This window comes from Haliotis rubra, unplaced genomic scaffold, assembly GCF_003918875.1.
Source record: "Haliotis rubra isolate DU_JTF1 unplaced genomic scaffold, ASM391887v1 Scf7, whole genome shotgun sequence".
In the NCBI taxonomy this organism is placed as follows: Eukaryota; Metazoa; Mollusca; class Gastropoda; order Lepetellida; family Haliotidae; genus Haliotis; species Haliotis rubra.
Genome location: NW_025767412.1, coordinates 1,220,465 through 1,237,427, shown reverse-complemented (window position 1 = coordinate 1,237,427; position 16,963 = coordinate 1,220,465). Strand labels below are relative to the sequence as shown.

The 16,963-nt window shown below is 40.1% G+C and overlaps 1 protein-coding gene across 3 annotated transcripts in view; it reads right to left on the bottom strand.

The window, feature by feature from the left end:
- LOC124258690 (dedicator of cytokinesis protein 3-like) overlaps positions 1-16,719 on the bottom strand; it is a 150,582-nt gene extending 133,863 nt beyond the window's left edge. For all 3 annotated transcript variants that reach the window (XM_046692763.1, XM_046692764.1, XM_046692766.1), the window contains exon 1: positions 16,575-16,719. In XM_046692763.1, the coding sequence (XP_046548719.1) occupies positions 16,575-16,620 (46 nt within the window). In that variant the 5' untranslated portion in view covers positions 16,621-16,719. The remainder of the gene's footprint in view (positions 1-16,574) is intronic.
- Between the last annotated feature and the right edge of the window lie 244 nt (positions 16,720-16,963).

Genomic DNA, 16,963 nt, shown 5'->3' with positions numbered 1-16,963 from the left:
CATGTTATAATCGCTGGGCAAACCTGTTTGAAGTGCCTGAAGAAGAAAAATATGGGCCGTGGGTTGAGGTAGTGATGACTAATTGAAATACAGATGTTAAATATTGAAAGGCAATTGGTATATGTTACTGCTAGTGGTGGCAGTGGTCCTTTACAACAGAGTCCACTGGTCTACCTTACCCTTTCACACAGTCAGTCGACATGATCTACCGGTACCTGATTGTTTGATCGGCAATCTTACAGTAGATGAGTCAGTAATGAAGCATACAAATTTATGAATAACAACTTCTTGTTCATTGCTAGCGACATTTCAGTGTAAGTTCTTACGTTATCAAGCTGATGCTCTATGCAATAAACAAGAAGTTGTCATCCATAAAGTAGTATGATTCATCAGTGATTCGCCTTTTTATTCCTTTCTCTCGCTACTTTCTTTCATTCATGTACACCAATCTATCTCTGATGTCACTTCCTTCTTTCAATCCACCCATGTACAACTTACTTCACACTCTGCCTTCATCCCTTACGTCTTCCATATTAATTTTCAGCCTGTTTTTCTGTGATTCGTATGTGGAGAATAGAGAGAATGCTGTCCACACAGTGATGATTCACATCAATTACTGGAAGTAATTCACTCAACAAGCATTCACACATCATATATATTGGTACTTAGCAGTATTCGCATCACATCACTACTTGAGACCTGTAGACGATCCTACCCCACCCAATCCCCAATAAACTTGGATTATATTTTCAATCCATTTGAAACAATTCATGTAATAAAATCACTTTTTCAGACAAGATAATAATAAGGGACTTTTCTTTTATTCAATATCTAATATTTCACAAAATGAAAGAAAATCAACATCATACTAGGTCATTTGTTTACAAAAATGTCTAAAAAGTGCAAAGGGAAAACAAAATGGAACATAAACTTCACAATTTAATTTTACACAGTCATATCTGATTTAAAGATATCACAAGACAAACTGGAATAACCTGTAGTGTCAGACAGGAAAGCTTGACTGACACCATTGTGCATACCAGCTGAAAAAGGAAGATCGAATACACGTTTGTCACAACACTTCCTAGATCCCGACCCCTTGCATGCCTTTGATCTGCCAAGCATGTCAAAACAACAGGTGTCATCTGTCTTCTTTGTGATCATGCTAACATACACACACTGGGACACACAGGGACTGAAAATACATTAAGGCAGAAGCAATTCATCATGCTTACAGTTGAATGCGTTCCTTCAAAGGACCTTTATGCTAAATTTAGGGCTGCACTTACGTATGTACAGGCATACTTTGCAAACCTCACTGGGGCAATGGGGTAGCTTAGTGGTTGAAGTGTTCGCTTGTCAAGATGAAGACCCAAGTTCCATTCCCCACATGGGTAAAATGTGAGAAGCCCATTTCTGGTGCCCCCTCACTCACTCCTAACCTGCCTACTCACCACTCATGCAGGTACAATTTTATTGATTCATTCATTCATTCAATTACTTATTTAAACCATCTATTGAGTAATTTCAGCAACATAATCTTTTATCTATTTAATTATATAGCTTGTATTTTGCTAAATGTAAAAAGCTGTTGTTTTTGTCCACAAAACAGAAGTTCTGAAAAAACACGGGACTTGCTGCGATCATTGGACAAGTTCCAGGCCCTGACACTGAAGCCAGTCACTGAAAACACCATGAGCACGATCAGTGTGGGCGTGTTTGCTTACTAAGCCTACCCAAGGGGAAAAATGTGCTTTTACAAATGTACCACTCGGCAAGCATTTAAAGAGTGCCCTTTAGAACTTAAATGTCAACTTTAAGAGTAATTTTTTTTAATTCATCTGCATGTATACAAGGTAAATGTTATTTTAGCTGGAGCAAGATAAGGTGCCATAATGGTTTACCTACTTCCTTTGTACTGAAAGTGATAGCAAGCTACAGGGGTGGTGGGGTAGCCTAGTGGTTAAAGCGTTTGCCCGTCACACCGAAGGCCTGATTCCCCACATGGGTACAATGTGTGAAGCCCATTTCTGGTGTCCCCAGCCGTGATATTATAATAATTGCTGGAATATTGTTAAAGCGGTGTAAAACCATACTCAGTCAGTCAGTAAGTGATCAGCAAGCTACACAACTGTATTCTATCGTCTATTTTGTAATCATAATTAATACTGTTTATGGAGCAGGTTTGTCAATACATATTCTCTGTACTCAGAATTCCAGAAATGGGCTCCACACATTGTACCCATGTAGGGCTGTAATGGGAAGACACCACAGAATGGGTCAGTTCATTAACCAGCTAACTAGTCAAGTTCATTTTAGTAGGGGCAGAACAGGTCAGATCAGTGTATTCACTTCCTGATCACTGGACCGTATCATGTTGTTTTAACCTGTAGGCAGTTTGGGAATATACCAAACTAACAAGGCTTGTGGCTCACAATGTCAATCACTGGATTGTCAGTTCCAGGCTAGAGTATCAGTCAATGGCGAGGAGGCTTCTATAATGATTACAGCAAGTAACTGAAGTGAGAGCAGCATCACTTGACTGAAATACAAAAACACCACAGCAAATTGTAATTTTATGTATTCCATTAAGAAAACAAGTTGAGGTGTGTTTTTCACAATCTGTCAAAAAACTGACCAGTTCTCTGAAACAAGTGAATAGTTTTGACTGGCCAAGACAGTATTCATCCTAACTTAAGTTTTATAACTCAAATATATTTCCTTGGTAACAGATCACCTCCGTGGTGTAGTGGTTAGAGCGCCCGCCCGGAGAGCGGAAGGTCGAGGGTTCGATCCCCAACCGCGTCATACCAAAAGACGTCTGGTGCTCAGCATTAATGGGTACAACAAGGACTGGTTGGCTTGGAGTAAAACCCAGTTTCATCTCACCTCCTTGGTAACACATCTGAGAATACTCACAACTAACAATGGCAATGAACTGGAACACACATAACTTAGAGTAGAGGCTCCTATGGTTAACAAATACTGTAAGGTGACACAGTAGCTGTCAGATTGAAGTGTGTGTGTGTGTGTGTGTGTGTGTGTGTGTGTGTGTGCGTGCACGCAGCACGTGCATGTGTGTGTGTTAGTGCGTGCATGAAAATATTGCCACCTATATTATCCATACTGAATATTTACAAAGTTGGCCTCTTATCTTATTTAACATGTTAAAAGCTATTCTGATTTGCTGATTCTTATCAGGGAAATTTGACAAGTTAATAGTGTTCTAATCAGAATAAATTACCTGTATCCAACTCTAAACATAGAAATGATGTATAGTTCAATCCAGAAATCCTTCAGCAACCCATGCTTGTTGTAAAAGGCGATTGGGTAGTCAGACTCGCTGACTTGTTTGACACAACATCATATCCCAGTTGCGTAGATCGATGCTCAGGATGTTGACCACTGGATTGTCTGGTCCAGACTTGATATTTACAGACCTCCACCATAGAGCTGGAGTGAGTGAGTTTAGTTTTACGGCGCTTCAGAAAAGGGCTTCACACATTGTTCCCATGTGGGGAATCTAACCCTGGTCTGCAGCGGCGTGACAAGCAAACACTTTAACCACTATGCTACCCCACCACCCCTCACATAGCTGGAATAGTGCTGAGTGCGGCGTTGAATCAACCAACCAACCAACCAATCCATAAATCAGTACATGACTACAGAAATGCCAGGGAAAACAGGTTGTAATTGAGTTATACCACTCATGCTGGCAGTTAAACAATTTCACCATTTGTTCATTTTGAGAAAACAGGAGCAATGGTGATTTCAAAATGACAAAACTTGGGCAGGGTAAAGTCAAATTATACATGCCATTTGGGTAAATATGATTTACACGTCAACTGTTTTCTTCTTCACACATACCTGCTCACCAACAGTTTTTCAATTCAGCATGCTCAGTCTCCATTTTGTTTTATTTGAACATTTCCTTTTAAGCATCGAGACATTTTGATAAATTATATCAGCAAGTTTATATTCCAATTATATGTTGTATTGTACATATTACTTCCTTCCATGATAAACTGCTGAACTGATTCTCTGTAACTAGTTGTCATGAACACAGCTTTACTTATTTGATAATTACGTTGTCCTAAATCAAAGGTAATTACAACTGAATAAATGAATGGCAGTCACTCAAGTGATGATTGACACAACATGATCTGTACAGACATAAAACAGTGGAGATTGTGTGTGGGCTGCATTGTCCATCAGTGATCATCGGCCAGTCACGATACAGCAATCAAGATGAGGATGTTCTGAGTATTCATGCCGCTGCATGTCGGTGCATCATGAAACTAATAATTACATGTTAAAAAAAACTTGCGTGCTGAAAAAATACCCAAAGAGACATTATATCTGGTAAAGAGTTCATTGTGAAACTACATACAGTTAAACCTTACTTTTTCCAAAACTTACGTTTTCCAAAATATTTTCTCAAAAATCCTATTACCAGATATCTGAATCTGTTGTTAGTTACCTTCCTACTAAACAGAAACATCCAACCAAAAACCAGTTCATAAGAAAATTAACAAAAACAAGAAAAGATATCTGAACTTTGAAGTTTGCTTAAAAATATTGCTCAGGGAAATTGATTATTAAATGTCAAAATTCAATTTGGCAAAAATCAAAAACAAAATACAAAATCACCAAAGAAAACATCATCCAAATTCTTGATTCCCTGTAGGCAAAGTTTAAGTTTCGGACAGTACGAAAAAGAAAATGGAACAACTGAGTGCAACAAATGGTACTGGTAAAAAAACGACCCACCATGGATTCCAATGAAAGGTTTTGGGAGCAATCGTGATCTATACCCAGCAACTGCACCCTCAAGGAACCGTGGGTAGGGGAGTACAATGTGATGTACATGACAAAATACGGTCACCATTTGTGTGCTTCATTACACCTGATTGATGTTTTTGTAAAGTCCCAATCTAATATGGCACCAGGACCTGATAGTATATTCAAAACAGGTAATTGGAAACTGTTATCTTGTCCCCATTACTTCAAGGCTTCAATTCTCTCATGGATACATGTGCTCCTTGGTTCTGCAAAGATTGAACAATACTTCTCCCAAATAAATTGTGATTTGACTGATCACAAAAACATCTGAATACACAGTACAAATTATTTACAGGGTGTCTTGATTCTGTGTCATCCTACTGGTCCTCCCATGATATTATGTACATGCAGCAGAAAGGAGCCTGAAAGATGTTAGAGGTGAAAGATGAAATGTTGGTTCAAAAACTTATCCTTCAAGAGGCTAAAACTGTCTTCAAACGCAGAGCTCATGTGAAGTCGTGACTGTGTGGCCAAAACTTAAGTTCAAACACAGAGCTCACCTGATGTCGGGACTGTGTAGTCAAAACTTGGTCCACAAAAGCTGTCATAGGCACTTACACCAAGACATAGTTTACACACTGGACCCAAGAGCTGTCATAGGCACGTACACCAAGACATAGTTCACACACTGGACCCAAGAGCTGTCATAGGCATGTACACCAAGACATAGTTCACACACTGGACCCAAGAGCTGTCATAGGCACGTACACCAAGACATAGTTTCACACACTGGACCCAAGAGTCATAGGCAGCTGTCACACTGGAGGCAAGAGCTGTCATAGGCACGCATACAAGACATAGTTTACACACTGGACCCAAGAGCTGTCATAGGCACGTACACCAAGGACATAGTTTACACACTGGACCCAAGAGCTGTCATAGGCACATACACCAAGACACAGTTTACACACTGGACCCAAGAGCTGTCATAGGCACGTACACCAAGACATAGTTTACACACTGGACCCAAGAGCTGTCATAGGCATGTACACCAAGACACAGTTTACAGACCCAAGAGCTTTACACACACCAAGACCCAGAGCTGTCAAGAGCTGTCATAGGCATGTACACCAAGACATAGTTTACACACTGGACCCAAGAGCTGTCATAGGCACGTACACCAAGACATAGTTTACACACTGGACCCAAGAGCTGTCATAGGCACGTACACCAAGACATAGTTTACACACTGGACCCAAGAGCTGTCATAGGCACGTACACCAAGACATAGTTTACACACTGGACCCAAGAGCTGTCATAGGCACGTACACCAAGACATAGTTTACACACTGGACCCAAGAGCTGTCATAGGCACGTACACCAAGACATAGTTTACACACTGGACCCAAGAGCTGTCATAGGCACGTACACCAAGACATAGTTTACACACTGGACCCAAGAGCTGTCATAGGCACATACACCAAGACATAGTTTACACACTGGACCCAAGAGCTGTCATAGGCACATACGCATACACAACACTGACCCAAGAGTTTACACACTGGACCACAAGGACATAGTTTACACACTGGACCCAAGAGCTGTCATAGGCACATACATACACCAAGACATAGTTTACACACTGGACCCAAGAGCTGTCATAGGCACATCATAGGCACAAGACATGGTTTACACACTGGACCCAAGAGCTGTCATAGGCACGCATAGTTTACACAAGACATGGCTTCATACACACTGGACCCAAGAGCTGTCATAGGACCCAAGAGCTGTCATACGCACCAAGACACAGTTTACACTGGACCCAAGAGCTGTCATAGGCACGTACACCAAGACATAGTTTACACACTGGACCCAAGAGCTGTCATAGGCACGTACACAAGACATAGTTTACACACTGGACCCAAGAGCTGTCATAGGCACGTACACCAAGACATAGTTCACACACTGGACCCAAGAGCTGTCATAGGCACAAACACCAAGACATAGTTCACACACTGGACCCAAGAGCTGTCATAGGCACGTACACCAAGACATAGTTTACACACTGGACCCAAGAGCTGTCATAGGCACGCACGCATACACAAAGACATAGTTCACACACTGGACCCAAGAGCTGTCATAGGCACATACACAAGGACATAGTTTACACACTGGACCCAAGAGCTGTCATAGGCACACACACCAAGACATGGTTTACACACTGGACCCAAGAGCTGTCATAGAGCAGGCATTACACCAAGACATAGTTTACACACTGGACCCAAGAAGAGCTGTCATAGGCAAGACATAGTTTACACACTGGACCCAAGACATAGTTCACACACTGGACCCAAGAGCTGTCATAGGCACGCATTACACCAAGACATAGTTTACACACTGGACCCAAGAGCTGTCATAGGCACGTACACCAAGACATAGTTTACACACTGGACCCAAGAGCTGTCATAGGCACATACACCAAGACATAGTTCACACACTGGACCCAAGAGCTGTCATAGGCACGTACACCAAGACATAGTTTACACACTGGACCCAAGAGCTGTCATAGGCACGTACACACAAGACATAGTTTACACACTGGACCCAAGAGCTGTCATAGGCATAGTTTACACCAAGACATGGTTGTCACACACCAAGACATGGACCCAAGAGCTGTCATAGGCACGTACACCAAGACATAGTTACACGGGACCCAAGAGCTGTCACTGGACCCAAGAGCTGTCATAGGCACATACACCAAGACATAGTTTACACACTGGACCCAAGAGCTGTCATAGGCACGTACACCAAGACATAGTTTACACACTGGACCCAAGAGCTGTCATAGGCACGTACACCAAGACATGGTTCACACACTGGACCCAAGAGCTGTCATAGGCACGTACACCAAGACATAGTTTACACACTGGACCCAAGAGCTGTCATAGGCATTACACCCAAGACATAGTTCACACACTGGACCCAAGAGCTGTCATATGGCACATACACCAAGACATAGTTTACACACTGGACCCAAGAGCTGTCATAGGCACGTACACCAAGACATAGTTTACACACTGGACCCAAGAGCTGTCATAGGCACATACACCAAGACATAGTTTACACACTGGACCCAAGAGCTGTCATAGGCACATACACAAGGACATAGTTTACACACTGGACCCAAGAGCTGTCATTCACACACTGGACCCAGACATAGTTTACACACTGGACCCAAGAGCTGTCATAGGCACATTACACCAAGACACAGTTTACACACTGGACCCAAGAGCTGTCATAGGCACGTACACCAGAAGACACAGTTTACACACTGGACCCAAGAGCTGTCATAGGCACATACACCAAGACATGGCTTCATAGGCACGCACACACTGGACCCAAGAGCTGTCATAGGCACATACACCAAGACATAGTTTACACACTGGACCCAAGAGCTGTCATAGGCACGTACACCAAGACATAGTTCACACACTGGACCCAAGAGCTGTCATAGGCACGTACACCAAGACACAGTTTACACACTGGACCCAAGAGCTGTCATAGGCACATACACCAAGACATAGTTTACACACTGCACCCAAGAGCTGTCAAAGGCACATACACCAAGACACAGTTCACACACTGGACCCAAGAGCTGGTTAGCTATCCTGATGCCCTACTGATTTCATGAGAAACTGAAAAATTCAAAATATTGATCAGAAGTGAGTTTTTGTGACACAAGCCTGCTGTGAAATGTGCAATTTACATAAAAATAAGCCATTAAAGCATTCTAAAACTGCATCGTTTGCACATCCATGACAGTCTCTGTGTTCTTAGCCTGCACAATCAAAACACTTACACAGGGTTGGTTCAAGGAAACTTTATGACTTGAACATCATAAATATCGTGGGATTTCATTTCAGGAACATTAATCATGCTTTGGCCAAGTTCCTTTCTGATCAAGGAAGACATCAATGTGCCTGATAGTAGGGTTTCAGGAAACTTTCCATGCCTTGAATGGAAATAGCCCTCCCTTGTGAATGATCTTCTGGGCTGTTGCTAACATAATTTGTTTCACAATCATCAGCACACACAAAACAGATATTGATTCAAACATGACGAAATATCCTGGCTGTGGCACAACCTTTGACTTAGAGGCTTCACACCAGTAATGTAATCCCGATGTGATGGAAGCATGGCCAGTGAAAATGGAGAAATGTTGACATTTATAATAAAATGATTTTTTAGAGTTTTGATAGGCTGAAACCTCAGAATTAAACCTTTTAAAATACTATATCATATTCTGTGCAACACCACTCCAAAAAGTTGGGGATTCAAGGTACTCGTGAAGGTCCGGGTTAGAATATTGATCTTCAGTAACCCATGCTTGTCTTAAGAGGCAACTAACGGGATCGGGAAGACACATGTCATCGGTTCCCAAAAGCGCAGATCGATGCTCATGCTGTTGATCACTGGATTGTATGGTCCAGACTTGATTATTTACAGACCGTCGCCATATAGCTGGAATATTGCTGAGTGTGGCATAAAACTAAACTCACTCACTCACTCAAGGCATTCAATGTCTGTAGTCCCTTGGGGATTCAGTGTAGTGAGTTACATCTGATCACCAGCAAACAATACTTGTCTCCACGAGGAGATTCAACAAAGTATAGCCTTGATCCCACCAGATTCCCCTGGTTGTTGTCTGTCTAGGATTCACAGCAGTGAATTACCGAACTTGATCTGTATCCAATACTTGTCTTCACCTTCCCGGGATTCAACATAATTACACACAGTACTTGTCACCCTCTGGGCATCAAGGCAATGAAGTTTCACAATGCTAACTAGCTTGTCTCAGATAATGTCCGACTCTTTAACAGCAACACTGTGTGTTTAAACATGGTAAATATGATAAGAATACAGAGAAACATTATCATACATCCCACCATACATTTGGGGAATATTCGCACGGATTGATCAGTCAGAGATATGACACAAATAACACCCTTTGATTTAAACAGCTGATAACAGCATAACCATGGAAAGGTACACAATATCTTTCTAGTTCCCTCTTCCTGTTGACTTATGAAGTTTCTGTGTCACTCATATTTTACCATCATATTTTATGGAGTGAGTGAGTTTAGTTTTATGACGCACTAAGCAATATTCCAGCTATATGGCGGTCTGTTAATAATTGATCAAGTCTCGACAATCCAGTGATCCAGTGATCAACAGCATGAGCATCGATCTGCGCTATTGGGAACCGATGACATGTGTCATCCCGATCCCGTTAGTCGTCTCTTAAGACAAGCGTGGGTTACTGAAGATCAATATTCTAACCCGGACCTTCATGGGTCATATATCTATGTATCATCTACTGATGTAAAAGAACAAACCTGAGTAAAAACAGCACTGCGATTTGTTTCAAAGCTTAATCACAGTTGTCTACTTTATTCTGATTGAAAACCCTCTCAATACGCTGGACTGAACCAATGTCTCTTCTCTCAAAAAAGTTCGCAATTATTTTTGTTAAAGTTGAATGGAGATAAATCTTCAAAATTGCAGGAGTCACGCTGTCGATTAGATTTATATACTTATTAACACATCGGAAACCTGAGTCTAGATTCCCAAACTAGAATAAGAGTCATCCAACATTCAACAGGACTACCTCACTGAAGTCTAATCCAGCTTCAATTCATTCCAACTATCTAAATTTGAAACTTAAGCATGATACATCTGGTCAAGAACTAAGAGGTTTCAAACATGCAAATCAGTAATGAATAAAATGGAATGAAAAGTTAATGGTTTGATGTCCGTTCCAACAAGGCAGAGTACATGTTAGATAACGCACACATTTTCATGATGGAAAACGAATACAGCAACAACAGCCAGAGATAACATGTCAGAATTGGTGCTTCAGGAACATGGCTACATCATTAGTGTTGATTACGCTTTCACAACATCTGACATTTCAGTTTGGGCTTCAGCACAGAACATCCTGTCTAATGGTCAAAGAGTGGGTGACTTGGGTCAAAAAGAATTTAAATGCCTGGTCACCTCTTGTGCACTTCAACTTATACTTAGGGAAAGATTCACAACAAAACTATAAATAGGTTGCGGTGATTTGATAAAGGCATGTACTTTGGCTGTAACATTAAATGCCTGAGTACGTGAAGTGACATGCACAAAACATTATAATGTAACTTTGGCCATTGGGCCATTACAACATATTAAACTGTCTATCATATTCCAAACAGATATGCCATGGAGTATCTTCTCTGTGATAAAGTAAATCATTCCAAAGGTTCAACAGACAATTAAGCTGTAAAGTCCAACCTCTTTGAAACTGCAGTCCTCAACGTTTTGTAACACAAGAATAGACAAAACAATAATTTGATACTCATGGATGTTATGCTGCACATCAAAACAGCCCAATAGTTTTCTGAAATTTGAGCATCATGATCATGAGCGATCAAATATAATTATTTTGTCTTACTATGGACAGAGTTAGCTCATGTTGGAAGACCTGCTGAAGTCTGGATACCCTAGTGTTGACATTATCAAATGAATTATATGCCCATTCTAGTTAAATACAAGAAAAACTACACCGTATTGCTTCAAGTGAATGAAGTGGAGGTAACAGACTTGGTCAAAGAAAATATGGGATAAAACATCAACAAAGGGGTATTAAAATAATTCAAGCCCTTAGTCTTTAAATAACACAGACTGAATAGTTTCAAAATATAGGGAAGTACCTGAAGAAAACAGCACATGACTGTGTGGGTTGCCTCCCTTACCAATACCAGGATAAACTTGTCCTGCTTTGTGCACTGAGTGACCCAGCAAATATGCAGTTCTGTCTGATACACACATTTTCTGCCTAGTTTCAGACATTGTAATTGTACTGGTAGAACAAATTAGATTTGGGACTGCCAATCTGCCACTGCCTAATTCTAGGGAAGTTGTGTTGTGCAATGACATGAAGCATACAAGCCTGTTCCACTATTGATCCTAGAATTAGAAAAGACATGTCACCTCTACAGAGCTTTAACAATAAGATTAGTAACAACTGCATTAACATGACTAGGGAATTTCTTAATTTCCAGGGATAGCCTAGTGGTTATAGTGTTCGCTCATTACGCGGGAGGCCTGGGTTTGATTCCCCACATGGGTACAATGTGTGAAGCCTATTTCCTGCCATGATATTGCTGGAATAGTGCTAAAAGCAGCATAAAATCATACTCACTCACCCTAATTTCCAGGTTAGATATTATATTGACATTTACCGCAGGCCTGAGGTGGAGTACTGGCCTCTAATCAGGCCTAGCAGAGATTTACCTTGAGTCCTGTTTTTGAGGGTCCCTGGGACTCATACTCCTAAATTTCAGGGGTCCTGGACAACAAAATGGGGGCTCCATACACTTAAATATTATTATTAATAGTGCTGTTGTCCGGTGTATCATGATCATCACATTATTGCTACAGTAATTGAACTGCAAATGATACCATAACCCAGTTAGTAGCAAACCCTTTGATAACTTATTGTTACTTGGTTGAAATTTTTACAAAAAGTATTTGGACTTTTTCTGCGTCCCAGTGGATGCACTAATAAATTTTGTTGCATCCATTGCCAATTTTTATGTGTACAGGATGCAGAAATTTGCGTCCTGTAAATCCCTGCCTAGATAAATCACTGAGTGAACGGTGAAACTTTGTACAATATGCAGTCCACAAAGTGTTTGTTTGTGATAGCATTGTCAGGGCATAAGTGAACCCACTCACTCAGACCAGGTCTTTTATCAGTAGGCTTTACAAATTCCGATAGTGAAATCTTAGTGCACTACTTTTAAAATTTAACTTTAATTTTGAAATTTATCTGGGTTTTAAAACTTTGATTTGGATTGATAGGTGATAAAAATATATCAGCTGGGCCTGGTGAGTGAGCTGAGCGAGCGAGCGAGTGAGTGAGTGAGTGAGTGAGTTTAGTTTTACACTGCTTTTAGCAATATTCCAGCAATATCACGGTAGGGGACACCAAAATGGGCTTCAGCCGGGCCTGGTGAGTGACCTCACAAACATTGTATATCTAACATCCGACCAGGGATAACAGTAGATGTCACGGTCATTTGTATTGTAAAAGTAAAATTTACCATAAGTGCAATATAAAAGAACTGTCATTTTTTAATTCATTTCTTTCTGAAATTTATATATTTACCATCTGTAAACCAAATAGTAGAAATGTAAGGCCTCATGTGTAGTAATTCAATCATACGGACATGGCAGGAATGATAGGAACTGTTGTGTAGTTGTAAATCTACACTCTGCCAACTTTTTTCAATCACAAAAGCTAATATACGATATTACTGATAACACAATTTTCATATCGATAATCATTAATATATTTTCCTATCAACAGAATTTCTGATTATCGATCATTTCAGGCAGCCCTAAAATAAACCATTATTAATCAACAGATCAATCCCCTCTCAAAAAATAACTTCTCTCTTTCAACATTGATTATCTATAATTGCTTATGTCATTTCACACTGACAAACACTGTTTCACTAGAGGCAAGATGTCTGCGGATAAACACGATATTTTGGAGTTAATTCTTATTCCTTCAAATATACAGACATCACCATTACCTGACCAATTTAAACACTGCGTATATTCAGACATGACACATGTTCATGTTGAGTAGGTGCAACCACGAGTCTGAGATAAGGTGAGTCATGGGACACATGTTCATGTTGAACACTCCATGCAACTAGGTAGTGTCAGTGAACACTCCATGCAACAATCACGAGTCTGAGATAAGGTGAGTCCATGACACTAGATCTCTGTGTAGTGGAGAAAGATTAGCAACTGAAGTAGTGTCAGTGAACACTCCATGCAACTGAAGTAGTGTCAGTGAACACTCCATGCAACTGAAGTAGTGTCAGTGAACACTCCATGCAACTGAAGTAGTGTCAGTGAACATGCAACTGAAGTAGTGTCAGTGAACACTCCATGCAACTGAAGTAGTGTCAGTGAACACTCCATGCAACTGAAGTAGTGTCAGTGAACACTCCATGCAACTGAAGTAGTGTCAGTGAACACTCCATGCAACTGAAGTAGTGTCAGTGAACACTCCATATATTTATTGACTTTTGCCTAGGGGTAAACAAACAAAACACTGGAAATAAATAACATTTCTATTTCCTATAAAAGCGAAAATATATTTATTGACTTACATGGTACATACATTCTCAATGTCACTGGATCTCTAAGTCTTTCTTCAGGTAATTATTGTTTTTAATCATTTAGCCCAAGTGCAAAACTGGGTCTTCTTGAAGCACTCTTAAAATCTGAAATTACAAACTCCTCATCATAATCATTAATCATCATCCAGATTCCCTTGGTTCACTCTGCTGGGTACTTTTAACCAATGAACAGATAGTTCTAAACACCATTAATAATTCTGCTCAGAAACAGTATCAGACAACTAATAAACTGCATCTATTCATGTGCTGACCAAGCATTTCACATCGCCTCATTATGGCGATACATATTTCTGTTACAACAAGCAGGACAAGGTGTATCACAACCCCAAAGTTCAATTTTCTTAGACCTATACCAGTTAAGGCACACATAACAAAACATACGTGAGTGAGTGAGTGAGTGATGAGCAATATAATCTTTCTGTAAGAAATGATACAACTCTATAAACATATTAACTTAAACACAACATGCCAACCATAAATAAAAGTTACATCACAAAAAGACAAGCTGCTGCAGCAGCTAGACCATGGTGTGGCAAGGGTTGGTGACTCCAGGGTGCTAGAGTGACTCCTATTGGGTGAAGACGGCATTTCACTAGTAAATATAGATCTCATAGGAAAACATGCTAATGCCACATTTGGTAAATACACACTGTTATTATGCTATTTGGTTGTGAAAGTTATCCATGCATACCTGTATACAATCAACTCATAGTGTATTCAGAAATAGGGCTGACACATGCTGGTTGGACTTCTCATTATATTTCCTGGTTACTTTGACATACAATAGTTCAGAACAGATTGGTATTAGATAAATATTATTCAGGGCAAACTTACTGTTTGATAGGTACACCATAATTCAGGTTAGATAGTGCTTAGGAAGGCAAACTGACTTACACACCCATTTGAAAATGCCAAAACCATGCCAGGATCAGGCTATTTAGGATTCTTGAATTACGACTATACTAAACCAAGACAATTTTCTTAACATACAAGCACACACACACACACCCATATATGCACACAAACACACTGATATGACACAGTAGAGTGGGCAGTGGGCAGGTTGATGCCTTGGTCCCTGTTAACGGCTTTCTTGTATTCATGTGTGTGAAGGTGTGAAGAATCCTTATTTCATGCCGAGAAATATCATGGTCATAATTGTGACAGTCAGATGATGACTGGTTTGACAACACTATACCTTCAGTGACCCAATTCAAACGTCAGCTCAAGATGTTCTTATTCAACTAGCACTTTGTGTTCCACCTGTGCTACTCTGACATGTACTTTCCAACCTCCCTGTCGTGCTATGAGAATACATATGTATGGAATTAAGGGCTAAATAAGCAACCTTATTATTAACCTTATTATATAGAGGATATTATATGAGTGCCCATGTCATACTATGTTTACGACACGAGTGCCTAAATTTTGGTATTTCCCGAGCAAAAGCTAGGAATATACCGATATTTAGGCACGAGTGTCGTAAACATAGTATGATATGGGCACTCATATAATATTCTATATATTACCGAAGTCGTCAAATTGAGGAAAATAAACCCAAATCTACTTTCAAACATAGGCTGGCTACCCGCCATCACCGCATGTAGAACGCAACGTCACAGAAGAAACGTGATGGCATAGCATTGTTCATGACGTCACGTTACCATGACAAAGTGATATTTTACCCTAAGGCATCGTATGAAAAACATGAACCCCGATATGTTTGCCCTTGTAGGTAATAAAACACAATATGCACCACACTGAGTCTTCCTTTATCTTATTATTATACGTTATTGCAAGATCCAGCAAAATATATAAAAAAGACTAAATAACACATTAAAAACATTAGACAGTCATTTGTCATTTTCCTACTAATGATGATTAATCATGACATAAATATTCACAAAACTGGCATGATTCATTGACACAGTAATATCCAAAATACTGTCACTTAATAGTGCCAATCAGTGCCAATAGTGCCAACTAACGAAATTCTGGCTTTTCTTTTAAGATATCAAGTGATATTTTTCATATATTAGATACAGAAAACATTCATATCAATGGCTAATTTGTATGTTAGTGTGAGAATATATGTGACTAATATACTCATACAAATTAGAGTCTAGCTACATCATCTCCAGATACAACGTTTTCGGGACTGAATGTGATAAAAATTGTTATTCAATAGTTTACCACGCAACAGTGTTCATAGTGCCAGTGTTATCTGTTAGTGGTGTTAACACAATGATATTGTACATACTCTACACGTGTGGTTTTCCCATGCTATCAGTGGATAACTTGTAAATATATCATAATCAACGAAGCAGTATCACACAGATCTCCACATAGTATCTAAAGATATTGTCTAGAAATACACAACCCACGGATGTAACAAGTGGCATAATATTCCCGTAGTAGTGTGTCTTGTGAATGAACTGTCAGTGTCACTGTCAGCTGTCGAGACCACTTCTCGCCTCGTCAGTCAGATCGGGTTGTAATTAAAACTGTATATAGTATGATTCCACTTACCAACGCCGTATTTCCTCCTGGCTGCTTTCCACGAGAAATCCCCCATGACTGTGCTACCTTCCTATCGGCATGGTATCACTTCCTTGTTGTAGTAGCCTTCGAGTTGAGCATGCGACCCGCCATTGTCAACATGAATCTAAAAGTAGGAACAGGAAGCGAAATAGGATATCAAAATGGCTCTGCCGACTTCAACTACCTGTCGTTCGTCAGTTTGTCTATATGATCAGTGATATGATTAGGCTATCATTTGTAGTGACTAGCACTAGGTATGAAGGTCGGAAGATAAGCACCATAGGGTATGAAGGTCGGAAGATAAGCACCATAGGGTCACACAGTAAATGTTCAATCATTGTTCCATACCTGTGACAAGAAATTGCGTAATTTACCCA